The sequence below is a fragment of the Asterias rubens genome, chromosome 6 (assembly GCF_902459465.1).
Source record: "Asterias rubens chromosome 6, eAstRub1.3, whole genome shotgun sequence".
Lineage (NCBI taxonomy): Eukaryota > Metazoa > Echinodermata > Asteroidea > Forcipulatida > Asteriidae > Asterias > Asterias rubens.
In genome coordinates, this window is record NC_047067.1 from 11,265,132 (window position 1) to 11,280,483 (window position 15,352).

A 15,352-nucleotide genomic window follows, 5' to 3' on the forward strand; every position below is an offset into this window, starting at 1 on the left:
GGTTTAATGGTGGATTTTTTCGTAATGGGAGTTTTGGACTACTGGTGGAAATCGGTGTATCCTGACTGGAGTAGCTTAATCCAGTCTCGCTTTTAACATTTCCGGGAAGAATATGAAAAAATGTATCCATATTATACTAAGTGGGGACTGTTGCCGACATTCATAATGGACTTGTTTTCTTTCTTTCTGAATCAATTTTTTACGTACAATTTTCCCTTTTTAAAATTCGAGTTGCAACGATTTCTTCATACACAACGACAGATATGCTCTTCGTTTCAACTTACTGGTACATTATTTTGATTGAAACTTTTCAGAAAAGATCGAAAATGACCGAAGTCCTTTTGACTAATTAAATATTCACACAGAGGTTGGGAGTTGGAAGTTGGGAGTTGGAGGTTGGGAGTTGGAGGTTGGGAGTTGGAGGTTGGGAGGTTTGGAGGTTGGGAGTTGGAGGTTGGGAATTGGAGGTTGGGAGTTGAAGGTTGGGAGTTGGAGGTTGGGAGTTGGAGGTTGGGATTTGGAGGTTGGGAGTTGGAGGTTGGGAGTTGCAGGTTGGGAGTTGCAGGTTGGGAGTTGGAGGTTGGGAGTTGGAGGTTGGGAGTTGGAGGTTGGGAGTTGGAGGTTGGGAATTGGAGGTTGGGAGTTGGAGGTTGGGAGGTTGGGAGGTTGGGAGGTTGGGAGGTTGGGAGGTTAGAGGTTGGAGGTTGGGAGGTTGGGAGGTTGTGAGGTTGGGAGGTTGTGAGGTTGGGAGGATGACAAACCAATCTTGCACAAAGCTTTTAACTTGACGACTACAAAAAGAGCATAGGAAAATTCCATGGGAGGAAAACAATTAGTGGACATAGTAAATGCTGCCACCTATCGACGGAATATGAATAGCGAGATGACCTCCGACCCCCCCCCCCCAAATAATACAAAACAACACGTGGCTTTCCATAGTTTTCCAATCTGGGTTGGCAAAAACTCGGGCTGTGACGTTTTCAAAATAAAGGTCTATTGAGAGTATGAGGGAACCCGTCCCCGACTATTTTCACTATTTCTACACGGTTCAATAAATGCTCACCCATAATAGGACCTTGGTCAGACAATTTTCTCACAAGAAAAAGGTTTAAGTTCAAAACAATTTCAAAGTTGGAAGCACTTTCTATTATTATGACAGATTTCTGTTAAATGCATAGAGCTATACATATATTGATGTGACTAGAGCGCTAACACCCCATTATACACGCAATAAAGTTTTGAAGCCGTGTGGGCGCATCAATGTTTATGTACAAACGAATACAAAAGCTTGATATTTTGTAATTGCATTTTGCATTGATTAAGATTCTTCCTCTTTACATGCTTTATTTTTGACCTATGCTTTAGCATTGTGTAGGATGCTGGCCCTATGCTTCAGCATTGAGTAGGATTCTGGCCCTACTTCAGCAGTGTGTAGGATTCTGGCCCTATGCTTCAGCATTGTGTAGGATTCTTTTTTATGCTTCAGCACTGCGTAGGATTCTTCCCCTATGCTTTAGCACTGTGTAGGACTCTGGCCCTATGCTTCAACACTGTGTAGAATTCTGGCCCTATGCTTCAGCATTGTGTAGGATTCTTCCCCTATGCTTTAGCACTGTGTAGGATTCTTCCCCTGTTGCTTTAACATTATGTGTAGGATTCTGGCCCTATGCTTTAGCATAGAGTAGCATTCTCTGACATTTTTCTCATAAAAACTCTGCATGCTATTCTGCAAACACATTATAATGATCCAAGCAAGGCAGAGGGCGCCCTATCTAGCCCTCCGTTGGTTTTAGCAATCATTGGTTTTGTACAGTAGTTTATGGAGTAGAGCAGAAAGCACAGAGGTCAATGAGTAGAGTGTAGAATCCTACACCGGTTGTGTGGTAAAATGTTTGTTCGCATATCGTGCAGGGTATAGTTTTTTTTGTAAAACCTTTATTTGAGTGAGAAGGGGGAAGAGAGCTTATGAAAAAGCTATAAAGTATTTTATAACTTTGCATAATCATAATGCACAAGTTAAACAGTTCAAGCCGGCTACTGAGGAGTCTTCGAAGGTAAAGATGAATTTCCGAAATATTATTAAACCTGTTTAAAGCCATTTTACACTTTCGGAACAGAGAAAAAAACAAAATTTACAGATTTACAAATTACTTACACTTTCAGGGCCGGTTTACAAAAGGTAATGGTAAAAGACTTCTCTTGAAATATTAATCCTTCCATGAAATGCTTTACTTTTTGAGAAAACATTAAAACAATTATCAATTCTCGACATCGAGAATTACGAATTTATAGTATTAAACACATGTCATGACACGGCGAAACGTGCAAAAACAAGGGTGGGTTTTCCCATTATTTCTCCCGACTCCCGATGACCGATTGAGCCTTTTTCACAGGTTTGTTATTTTATAAGTTTGTAAGTTGTAATACACGAAGTGTGGGCCTTGGACAATACTGTTTACCGAAAGTGTCCACTAGCTTTAAACTTGGGCCCTTCTTCTTGGGCTTGGCGAAATATTTCTTTAGATTTTATTAAACTAATAATAATTAATAATTATAATTTGAAATTAATTACCGGTATGAATTTGACATGGTGTTACCGTGGTGTTACCTAGCCCAGGTTGGACTCCTCCGTTGCATGCAACGCGACGGAGTCCAGGGTATAAAAATATAAAGGTCCCGTACAATTGCCAAAAAAAATTACAACATGAAAAGAAATCATTTCTACCAAACTCACTCAGCAGGAAGATGAACTTATACACAATCACAATCATTTGATGATGTTCCTTGTAAATGTAATATAGTCGGAACTCCAACTACCACCAAGGCAAGAAGGCTTTTTAGAAAATTGTTGAGTTTTCTCCTTTGGCTTTGATATTAAATAAATATTTTGTGGAATTTTGTTTTTGAAATTGAGGTTTCCCATTCCCATGATGTGCACTAACTTCTGTGTAAACACTTTCTTGCATTGATCACTGGCAGTGTACTATTTGCAGCCAAACCACCGTTTACTATCAAGTATCAACCTACCATTACCAACCAACCAAGCATATGGGTTAGTCAGCAAGCAATTTACATGAATCGCAGAACAAACTATGTGGTACCGAGCATTGACGTCTTGTCATGCTTGTGCCTAGACTGTTCCATATGTACAAGCCCTGTGAAAAAGCAAGATGGCGGGAGACGGCATTGCTGCTTAAAATTATTTTTGTTTCCACAAGAAAAAACTTGATTTTTGTAACCGAAACTCAACCTGAAACTTATAAAAATTCTATTTCAGCTGTAATACCTTACAGTATGAAAGATGTCCATGAGTACATGGCTGAATGAGCTCAAATGGAAGACAAAAACTGCCATTTTCAAAAGTCACAAAGGTTTATCAAATCTGCTGGCCAGTAATGCGTGTATCCACTACTCCTGTCAATGACTGCCTGGCACCGTCATGGCATGGAGGTCTACCTCCCTGGTCATGGTGTTGATCAGTCTGGTGACACGCTGCTGTGGGATGGCATTCCTCTGAACTTGCAGAAGATGGGACAGGTGAGCCAGGTTGCTGTTGGTGTTGATGTGGGGACATGCAGATCGCTTCAGCTCGTCCCACAGGGATGGTGAGGTCAGGTGAGCTTGCTGGCATTAATGTCATCCAAGTACACAAATGCTCCACCATGGGCTGCAGCAAGTGGTGCAACATGTGGACGCAGCACTTCGTCAACATATCGTTGCGTTGTCAGGTTGCCAGCAATCTGCACTAGTGGTGTTTTCCTGGTAAGGCTTACACCACCCCACACCATGACACTCCCACCACCATAGGCTGTAACTGGTTGGATACAGCACTCTGCATGTTGCTCTCCAAGACGACGGCACACCCGTGTCCGGCCATCAATGTGGCGCTGGCAACTTCTCGTTTCATCGGTGAACAACACAATGCAACCTTTGTGACTTTTGAGAAAGGCAGTTTTTGTCTTCCATTTGAGCTCATTCAGCCATGAATTCATGGACATCTTTCATTTTTCAACAACACTTAGGAAACATGTCATAGAATTATTTCTTAATTAGTTGTATTGGTAAAATGTTTTACCTTACGATGTTATGAAGAATTGTTGAGGGGGGGGGATTTACTTTTGTTAATGTGTTTAGTTCTAAAATCTGTTTAGTCTAAATTTCTGATTTTTCCCACTAGATGTCCTACAAGCGTGCAACCGTTGTCCAGTCTCCGCCTGTATTCTTCGGTCTCAGCCTTGAAAACGGCAGATGGGTACCGGCCTGGTCAGAAGCTTTATGGATTCACAGTTGAAAAGGTCTGCCTCTTTTTACAATTTTTTTTTTTTTTTTTGGGGGGGAGCTGCATAAGCACATAAAGTAGTTAAGCACAGCAACATTATGTGAGCTGCTTAAAGGCAATGGACACTATTGCTAATAACTAATTAATAGCCTAAAACCTTACTTGTTGACAAGTAATGGGGAGAGGTTGATGGTATAAAACATCGTGAGAAACGGCTCCCTCTGAAGTGTCATAGTTTTCGAGAAAGAAGTAATTTTCCACGAATTTGGTTTCAAGACCTCAAATTTAGAACTTAAGGTCAAGTAATCGACCATCTAAACGCACACAACTCCGTGTGACAAGGGTGTTTTTTATTATTCATTATTATCTCGCAAGTTCGATGACCGATTGAGCTGAAATTTTCTCAGGTTTGTTATTTAATGCATATTTTGAGATACACCAACTGTGAAGGCCAGTCTTTGACAATTACTAATGGTGTCCACTGCCTTTAAGCACATACAATGGCTAAGCACAGCAACGTTATATGCTTACTAGAATAATGTTACCAGCAAAACTACCATGTCCCACGCACAACTTGTGACTGGAATCCTGTCTGCCTGTTTATTTCTGCCTAGCAGAAAATTGTCAAGCGATATTTTTTTTGCTTAAAGACATGGACACTTTTGGTTATCGTCAAAGACCAGTTTTCTCACTTGGTGTATCTCAACATATGCATAAAATAACAAAACTAAAAATTTGGACCCAATTGGTTGGCGAGAATAGGGAAGAAAAAACACCCTTTTCGCATAAGTTGTGTGCGTTTAGATGCCTTGAATTTGAGACCTCAGCTGAGGTCTCTTATTCAATTCAAATATTTGAGTCTCAGTGAGACAAATTATTTTTTTGCGACAATTGTTTTAGGCCTGCTCATTTCTCAAAAACTACATTATCTTCAAACGGTGTAAGTTAATGTAAATATGTGGACATTGTGTTGTGTCTAAACAAAAAGTACCAAAATCTTGTTATCGCTCCAGATTTTCGACAATGTCTCAAAAAGGCTTCCACCATTTTAAAATCAATTTTCACAGGTTATTTTTATGGTTTATATCTCTACAACTTTATAAGATTGAAACAAACAGTTGGTCCCAAGTATAAAATATACACAGGTCTCATGTTGGAATAATTGAGAAATGTCCTTAAATTTTGATAAATTGTAATATTGTTTAACGTGCTTTTCAGGCGATTCCAGTACCAGAGTTATACATGACAGCTGTGACCCTATCCCATGATGTAACTCAAGCCAAATACCTACATGTAGCTCGTGAGGACAGCAACAATGTATTCAGGTACCTCAAGCACATCTTTTGTGTTAATGGGTCCTTCCGTGTCCAATCACCCCCCCCCCCCCAAAAAAAAGGGAATAAAATAGTAGCAACGAGTTCTTAAACTGTCGGTTTAAAACCGGCAGGGTCGTGGCCATGCGTTAAAGGCCCAATCCTTTGACTCTGGCCTTTGCCTTGACCCTGCCTTGGTGCCCTTGAAATGCTTGTCAGTAGAAATTTGCAATTTCCTCATCTAGGGTGCCCTTACCAATGTGCCCTTTCCCTTTCAAAAACGAAGCATACAGTCCTGCTGCAAGTTTAATGTAAATCTGTGGACTTTAAGTTTTGTGTCGTTTAAAAAGTACCCAAACCCTTTAACCGCCACAACATTATACTTGTTTTTATCGTTAGTGTTGGCTTTCGAACCACTCCCATGGACAGCACTGGTGTTCCCCACATTCTTGAGCACACCACACTGTGTGGATCACAGCGCTACCCCTGCAGAGACCCGTTTTTCAAGATGCTGAACCGTTCACTCTCAACATTCATGAATGCATGGACAGGTAAGATAAGACATTGTTTTAAAACTAATGTTTATGTTGAAAGGCACTGGACCTATTGTAATTACTCAAAATAATTATTAGCTTAAAAACTTTCTTGGTCATAAGCAATGGAGAGCTGTTGATAGTATAACACATTGTGAGAGAAAAGGGTAATTTCTTACTCAAATATTAAAAGACTTCGGGCCTGAGGCTTTTTATTAGGCATCTGAAAGTACACAAATTTTTGCATCAAGGGTGTATTTAGTTCGTTCTTCTCTTGCTGCCTCTTTGATGAGCAATTGAGTCTAAGTAACCACAGATTTGTTATTTTATGCATATGTTGGGGTACACCAAGTGAGAATACTGGTCTGTGACAATTAGCAAAGGTGTCCACTGCTTTTATTTAAGTCTAGATGTTACCATCTTTATGTCAAAAGTATGGAATAACGCCAATGTATGAAAGGCGATCATTCTGCAAGCTAGACCTTTACCAAAAACCGGCAAACTACCTCAGCCTCAGCTGAGGTGTAAGGGGACTTGCTTTATACAGGATAAATTGACTCCCATTCTGCTAGCACTGGTAAAGTCCATGGCATAATTTGCCATAATTTCAGTCTGTGTGGATTGTTCACCATGACCTTGTCATGAGTGTTGCATATGATGATGCCGGGACAGTTGTGCCACATCACCCGATACGTGCGACGTGCACAGCATTCCCTTATAAGGAGTTGTTTACCTGAGGGCCTTACCATTTCATAGCTGGAGGGGTGTTGTGTTATAGAAATCATTGAACAATGATAATTTTTGTATTTATTTTACTTTTTTACCAAATGTTGATGGTAAAATTTATCAAGAACCAGGCCTCGTTGGCTTTAAACCACTGGTTGAAAACCTCTTCACCACACATTGATTACCTTATTTCAAAATGTCTACAGATGTTTGACTTTGTGTTATTATTTTTTTGTTTATATTACAGCGAGTGATTACACCATGTATCCGTTCTCCACTCAGAATCCAACAGACTTCAATAACTTGTTGTCAGTCTACCTGGATGCAGTGTTCTACCCAAGGCTCAGGGAACTAGACTTCAGGTACTATCTATTGAAGGTTTCATTTATGCTCTTCAAGTGCACCAGTCTGTATGTCATGTGTAGGCTATTCAATAAAACATTGATTGTGGTATTGCCCTCACATGATGAAATACATCATTTGTGTTTCATAATATATAAGGCAGTGGACACTATTGGTTATTACTCAAAATAATTATTAGCATAAAACCTTACTTGGTGGTAACGAGTAATGGGGAGAGGTTAATAGTATACAAATATTGACTGCTTCGAGTGGCATAGTAAAACTAGTCACTCGAGGTGATCCCCGGAGCAGCCTAGGCTGCTCCGGGGATCACCTCGAGTGACTAGTTTTACTATGCCACGAGACAAAGCAGTCAATAATTGTTTTATAACACCCCTTGCTTTGATTCTATCTGTATACTTTAATAAAAATTAATTCACACAACACCTTTATTCTTCGTTGTTCATGTGATCCACTATCTCCAACGTTGTGTTGCGTACAGAACAGTACTGTTGAACAATTCGTTCGTACAAGTTTTTTATGCTGCTTTTAGTGTTCTTTGAATCTGCTGAGTCTATAAAATCTCGTAATTCATCTTCAGTAAGTAAAACAAATCGCGGACGGGGCTCCATTTTCCTGGTAGAATCGTCAAAAAACTTTACGTACGTCGTGCACAATCAATCGTCAAACAAGAACTGTAAAATCTTACGTTGAAACACTGAGTTTTGACAAAATAAGAGGGTACCAGACTACTTCTGTTATGTTCGTTCTCTAAACCGTATTTGTTCATACACCGGGTTCGAGGTTGTCAAGCAGCTCGTTTAAATCAATGGTAGTCAATGTAGTCTGGGTACCAGGGTATCCATGCACTAGTACATCAGTTGCTAGGCTATCGTTGAATAGTCCATTGAGTAGTTACTTTGGTCGGTGAACATGTAAAAATACACAACACCATGTGACACGCTCTCGGTCAATCAACAGATAGAATCAAAGGAAGGGGTGTTATAATATAAAACATTGTGAGAAACGGTTCCCTCTGAAGTTACGTTGTTTTTGCAGCATGAGGAAATTGACGATCAACTGGTATTATTTTTTTATTTGACTTTATGTTGGCTGTGATCAACTTCGACAAAATAGCTCCTTATAAATTGTAATTGTTATGTTCTTTTGCTTCTGTGCAGACAAGAAGGATGGAGATTGGAGCATGAGAACAATGAAGATTCAGACTCTCCCATTATCTTCAAGGGGGTAGTCTTCAATGAAATGAAGGGAGCGATGGTAATAAACTAAAATCAAGTCAAGTTTTGTTTACTCTTATTTTTGTTTGTCCTGAAAACAACAGGAATGGAACAAACTTTTATCACACGATGCAAAACCATCCATCTCATAAACCCTAATTATTCATATCCACTTTATTATTTCTATTGTGTTTGTTTTATTTTTTCATCCACAATATTTAATAATTTACACATTAAAATTTGAAAAGATGACAAATAACACACGTTAAGCTTCCCTGGGTCTACCCCGGTCTTCCCCTGGTGTGCTCGAATAGCTTTGACGTCATTCCAGGGGCTCACCCGGTTCAGCCCCCAGTGCCCTGATTGTGGAGTGGGTCTCTTGGGGCGTGCGCCAGGTGCATGACGTCACTACGAGAGCGGTGAGTGATCATTCATTTAGCTCTTGTCAGGGGCTCACCCGAGTGTGCACCGCGGGGTCGACCCAGGGAAGCTAATCGAACGCACCCTCAAATGCAAAATTAATCACTGGGCATAAAGACGAGATTGAAATGGTTGTGGAAAAAGCTAGACTGAGGAGGGTAATGATCAAACTTAGCCTCTAACCAAAAGGTTCAGTCTGCCAAAACAAAGTTATTTCTGAAAGGTTCAGACGAGCATTCCATACTCAATGTACTTGAACAAACAGAAAGATCTTTAAGACAGGTTTTTAAGAATGTGTATGCCCTGCCCGTAAAGCAAGCGAAAGGAGCATGTGTTTGCCCTGTCCTTTCGTGTGTTTTTTGTGAGTAGGTATGCACATTTAAAATAGGGACCTGTAACAAAAGAGGACAATAGGTTCAATGGTTCGGGCAAGGCCCACAGTTGAAAAATGTGTAAAACCCATGGGAGCTATAGGATTTGAGGCATTGCATGGTGAGGTCAATGTATATTTGGTTTGCGGTAACATCATGTGTGTATTTACTTGCCAGGTAGAGTTTGTTTGCTAGAGAACCGTCTTGCTTTTATGGGAGCTTTTGCAAAAAAAGTTTATAAAACAAAAGAATATGGAGTATTCAAGTTTTTTAATATCTTCTAGGGCTAGTCCTAACTCTTTGTGGCACAGTTGGCTTGTGTGTGTAGCACTCGCCTCTCACCAAGGTGACCCCGGTTCGATTCCCGGCTTGTGGGTGGGTTCTCTGCTGTGCCACGAGGGTTTTCCAGACCATCCAGTTTTCCTCCCTCGGGAAAAATCAAACACTTTTGATCTTGGCTGTGCTCCGTGGTAATAATGGGTTGATGTGGCTGGCAGCCAAAGGCACCCTTGCGTGCCTGCTTCTCGAACACGTTGTAGCCGCGTCCTTCGCAATTCAGCTCTTAGCTGCAAGTAACGATGATAAGCCCCCCCAAATTAGTATTATTATTAATTTGTGAAATCCACCCCAGTATGTGTGTCACCTTATAGTGGTGTACAGGTTGGTTTTACATACCTTGTCTGAGTTACTCGTCCTTACTCAGGACTAGCCTTAAGTTTTTTAATTATCTTCTAGGACTAGTCCTAACTCCTTGTGAAATCGACCCCGGTATGTGTATCACCTTTTAGAGGTGTACAGGGTGGTTTTACATACCTTACAATAAGTTATTTTCTGTGTTTTCTTGGTAGACCAGCCCAGAGCAGATCTTTGCCCAGCACTGTCAGAGTAGTCTCCTCCCAAGTCACACTTACTCTCATAACAGCGGAGGGGACCCATTGCACATACCTCGGTTAACTTGGCAGCAGCTTAAAGAATTCCATGCTACCCATTACCATCCTAGCAATGCAAGGTAAACATCATATATAGACCCATTTCACAACGCGTAGCCCGCATACACGCTCGTCTCCTGTCCTCCATTTTTGGTTCAATGTGTGTACAAAAGGATGCCATACGACGCAACACGACACATGTTAACACATGAAACATCCTTTTGTGCATGTTTTGACCCCCAAAATGGGGTACACATGCAAGTGCACTGTGCGTTGTGCAATGGGTCTGTAGGAATAATAATAACTAGACATTAATTGTTTTTTGTCCTTTGGAAGAACGCAAAGGTGTTCCAGGTTTATTTTACCATTATTGCGATCCAGACTATAAACCTGACCCCCAATGGGCCATATTTTTGACCGCATGAGGGTGCTCTCAATCACTTCCGGGGGTGTATTTATTCATACCCAAAACAGTTTTTAAAGATTGGAACACATTATAACCACAGGCATCTAATCCATCACAGACAATAAGACTTTTAAAGGAGCCGTTATAATCCACCTCTAAAGCAAATTGAAACTACGGCGCAACAAAAGGGACAGAACGCCTATTAATTTGTGTAGGGCGAATCGCGTGTACCCCCGGAAGTGATCAAAATACTTATTATAGTGCCCTCGCGCGGTCAAAAATAAGGGGCATTTAGTTCACTTGGCAGCAGCATTAGGATTTCCATGCCACCCACTACCATTCTAGCAACGTAAGGTAAATAGGAAGAAACTATTATACACATATTGACTGGCAATGAGGTAAACAGTGTACGTCTATTCCCCCAAGGGACTTTGAGTGACCAGAAAAGGGGCACTGACAGGCCCGAGGGGAGTATGCCATTCCGTATGTGTTAATATTACATCTCGGTCTTAAATGTGAAATAAGAAAAGAAATTTGGAAAAGAAAGGAAGTTTTTTAGTTGATGTTCATGGTTCACGTCAAGAGAGGGCGCTGTAACCAGTAGAAAATAAAGAAATCTGAAAGAAAAGAAATTTGGAAAAGAAAGGAAGTTTTTTAGTTGATGTTCATGGTTCACATCAAGAGAGGGCGCTGTAACCAGTAAAAAATAAAAAAGACTAGTGCTCGATCTTGCACTATTCCTGCAAAACATGCGCGCACGATCATTAGACTTTATTTAGTTCACTAAACATGACCGTATTTTAGCTAACCAGAATACAGAATAGGCAAGAGGTGTGTAATAAAAATAAAAAGTAAACTTGTAGGTGCTGTACAACCATGTGGGAATCCCTCTTGTGGGAGTGTTGGCTATGAAAGGAGCAGGTGTGGTCTTAATGTTTCAAACAATATACTCTGCTCGTCTGCAGTCTGTAAGGTACATACTATGTGACTAATACAGCTACCATTTTCATTCACGCCAGATTCTTCACGTATGGCGACCTTCCACTCGAAGGTCATCTTGAGGTCATCCAGGGTCAAGCTCTGCAGTCATTTTCCCGAATCACGCCAGACACTGAAGTGCCTCCTGAAAAGCACTGGACACAGCCAGTAAGTAAGAGTATTTGGAATCACAATCTTTAGTGATGTTTCCAGAATGACAGAGTTACCTACTATTTGTGCAGGCATGCAACTTTTCAGCTGATCAGCTGATTGCCTCTTTTTCTTTTCAAAACAGTGCCATAGAAAACTAAAAAGTGCTAAAGTTTAGTGTGATCAGCCATTTCCTCTTTTTATTAGAAAATTGCATGTCTGTGTTTGATGTGTCATGGTCAAGCAGTCAAGTGCATTGGACTTCAGCTCTGGTATTTCTCACCAGAGTGTGAGTTTGGGTCCTGGTCGTGACACTTGTGTCCATAATCAAGACTCAATTAAAGATCAAATTTAACTGCTTTGTTCTTTGGATGGAGCATAAAGCCGTAGGTCCCATGCGTTGTGTATTGCATGTTAATAAAAAAACAGTTACACTTTTCGCTGTCTGACTCAAATCCCTGTCGTAAACCCTTACAAGGGGTACATAAATGGGTCTCTTTGGTCAAAAACTTCAAAACCTGGAGTTTTATTATGATAAGTGTAGGATTATGCCTCTGCACTACACTGTTATTGTTATAGCGCCCTCAAGTGTTCAGACTAAAGCACATGTCAACATGCTCATGTAAAAAGCTGCCTTTTCAGAATAGTCTCTCGTTATTCCCGAATATTACAGTAAGCACCTTGAGATGCCTGTAGATAAAGCGCTATGGAAAAACTAGTTTTAATAATTATTGTTTATCCAAATCTTTTTCTTCTTTTTTCACAGAGGGAGAAACATGTCCACTGTGCACCAGATCCCATGGCAGCTGACCCAGAGAAGCAAACCACTGTCAGTGTGAGTTTCTTGCTCAATAGGTAATAGAACTGGACCTAGTACATTGCCCTGTGGAACCCCAGCAGTTTTCAACATGCAACCCCATTTTCCAATGTAGTATACAGCGTAAAGGCACTGGACACCTTCGATAATTGTCAAAGACCAGTCTTCTCACTTGACGTATCTCAACATATGCATAAAATAACAAACCTGTGAAAAATTGAACTCAATTGGTCGTAAAAGTTTCAAGAGGATAGTGGGAGAAAAAACACCCTTGTTGCACAAGTTGTGTGCTTTCAGATGCTTAAATTCGAGACCTCAACTGAGGTCTCGAATTCAATTGAAACATTTTTCGTGAGAAATTATTTTTTTTCTCAAAAACTATGTTACTTCAGAGGGAGCGCCACTTCTCACAATGTATTATACTATCTACAGCTTTTCATTGCTCAAGTTAGTTTGTATTGAGTAATTACCAATAGTGTCCAGTGCCTTGAATGTTTGATATTTGAAATCAAATGTCGCTTCCCCTCGAGGTAATTCCTGTAATGTCGTTTCCCGTGTCGTGTCGTAAACCTGGGCGTGATCCCTAGCTATCTGGCAGTTTCAGGTTGAATGGCTTCTGACATTCTGTCTAGTAACCCCAAACAAAGATATGGACAAAATAGGGAGACTGCCAACATTAGGGCTCGGGAAAGTACTGAGTATACAGTGCTAACACACATCGGTGTATGGGTAAAAACCAAAATTAATATTCTTTATCCCCGATAAGAATTTAACATCTATTATTAGGGCTACAATCCCGGCCAAAAAATAATATCGTTGGGACCCCCGCACCATGGCCCTGTGCCCCCATGGCTCTCATAGCACAGTCTGTGCTCTCATCAACATTGAGCGGGGGGGTCTTTTATCGAATGGCTGGCCCTAGCATTTTGTCCAGGATTGTAGGGTGCGTTCGATAAGCTTCCCTGGGTCGATCCTGCGGTGCTCACTCCGGTGAGCCCCTGACAAGAGCTAATCGAATGATCACACTTTCCCTCTCGGGCCAGCCCCAAGTGACTTGTTCCACAAGCTGGGCACTTGGTGCTGACCCGGGTGAGCCCTTTGAATGACGTCAAAGCTATTCGAACGTACTGGGGCAGAGCGGGCATCGACCCAGAGAAGCTAAACGAACGCACCCGTAGATAGCTCGGTTGGTAGAGCAGAAGACTTGATATTTAAAAACAAAAAAGGTTTCATGTTCTGATGGTGATCCCTATACTGCCTCTTTAATAACAAATTCTTATAGAGCGCATTTCACAATTACCGTATCAATGCTCTTTACATTAGTGCCCTGGTCATAGGGCCAATAACATCCCTGAAATGTTTCTCAGCTCCCTAGGGAGTATACAGCCCCCAACTGCCTGTAAGGCGCTTGTGGCTTTTTCATACACAATACCAACCTCTACCCTCGCAGGTGCCCATTTACACCCCTGGGTGAAGAGAAGCAATTATAGTAAAGTATCTTGCTCAAGGACACAAGTGTCATGAGTATCGTAACATGGGTACAGATTATACGGCAGTTACAGGTTGTGAGGCTTCTGACTGGCACCCCGAATATTAAATATACTGACAAAACAGGGAGACCTCCAACATTGAGGGCTAAATAGCTCAGTTTTATGTTTACGATGAAGCAGCTACCCTTCGTCTTGTTCATGCCTTCGTCACTAATTGATTCCTGCAATTCACTTCTGTATGGACTCCCCGATAAAGATCTTGCTAAAATTCAACGTGTACAGAACACTGCTGCTCGCCTTGTTTTTTTGTCTGCCTCGTTCTCACCATATTGCACCTGTACTAATGCAATTGCATTGGCTCCCAGTTAAGTTTCGAACAGTTTACAAAATTCTTCTGTTAACTTTCAAGGCTCAAACATGTCAATCTCCTGCTTATTTATCTGAACTTGTTCATCATTATTCCCCTACTCGGACTTTACGATCATCTCAACAGTCATTGCTTTCTGCTACTAGAGCTTTTTCCATTTTTTATGGCCACAGATCTTTTTCTTACGCCGCACCGTTTCTTTGGAATAGTCTTCCTGTGCATATTCGCCAAGCTAATACTTTACAATGTTTTAAGTCCTTGTTGAAAACTCATTTGTTTAAAGCTTCTTTTTTGTAATTTGCCTATTTGTATCTTGTATCTTTCTCTAATTGTTTATTTTATTGTTTCTTTAATGCGCTTAGAGGCTTTTGCATTAGGCGCTTTACAAATGTCTTATTATTATTATTATTATTATTATTATTATTATTATTTTTACTGATGGTGAAAATGTAAAAGTTACAGTGCATGAAATTATGACGATTCAAGTTTGGCTGTTAATATTGTTTGTGTTTTGCTTCTTTACACAGTATAACAGATTCTTTTGAATCTTTCACAATGTCTATTTTGTCTCACCTGCTTGTGTCTGGACCCACGTCTCCTTTCTACCAAGCCTTAATAGAAGCCAACATAGGCTCTGCCTATTCACCTGTTATAGGGTAAGTAATGTTCAGTGTTTGTATTTGGTTTTTTTGGTGTCTGTTAGAAACGTCAGGCCATTAACTATTTGTTTGCTTTTATACCATCGGTCCATTTGGTTGGTAAAATGTTTGCAACAGCTAATTTTATTTTCTCAACAACAAGCACTGTTCTAAATTGTCATAATGGATGCCATTGCTTGTTTGTTTTTCTATCTATATTTTTTCAAGGGACAAATCTTCAATGGCCCTATAGTTAAAGGGTTGTGGTACTTTTTGTAATACAACACACATTGTCCACAGTTTTACATGAAACTTACACTGTTTGAAGATGATGATAGTAGAAAGCTTCCCTTAA

At 40.5% G+C, this 15,352-nt stretch overlaps 1 protein-coding gene across 1 annotated transcript in view; it reads left to right on the plus strand.

Moving 5' to 3' along the window:
- Nucleotides 1–1,660: 1,660 nt before the first annotated feature.
- The window catches only part of LOC117291712 (presequence protease, mitochondrial-like), a 29,226-nt gene continuing 15,534 nt past the window's right edge, over nucleotides 1,661–15,352 (plus strand). The window contains exons 1-10 of the mRNA XM_033773573.1: nucleotides 1,661–2,054; nucleotides 4,178–4,295; nucleotides 5,498–5,604; nucleotides 5,992–6,143; nucleotides 7,099–7,213; nucleotides 8,375–8,471; nucleotides 10,071–10,231; nucleotides 11,577–11,703; nucleotides 12,452–12,540; nucleotides 14,887–15,015. Coding sequence (XP_033629464.1) covers nucleotides 2,008–2,054; nucleotides 4,178–4,295; nucleotides 5,498–5,604; nucleotides 5,992–6,143; nucleotides 7,099–7,213; nucleotides 8,375–8,471; nucleotides 10,071–10,231; nucleotides 11,577–11,703; nucleotides 12,452–12,540; nucleotides 14,887–15,015 — 1,142 coding nt within the window. The 5' untranslated portion in view covers nucleotides 1,661–2,007. The remainder of the gene's footprint in view (nucleotides 2,055–4,177; nucleotides 4,296–5,497; nucleotides 5,605–5,991; nucleotides 6,144–7,098; nucleotides 7,214–8,374; nucleotides 8,472–10,070; nucleotides 10,232–11,576; nucleotides 11,704–12,451; nucleotides 12,541–14,886; nucleotides 15,016–15,352) is intronic.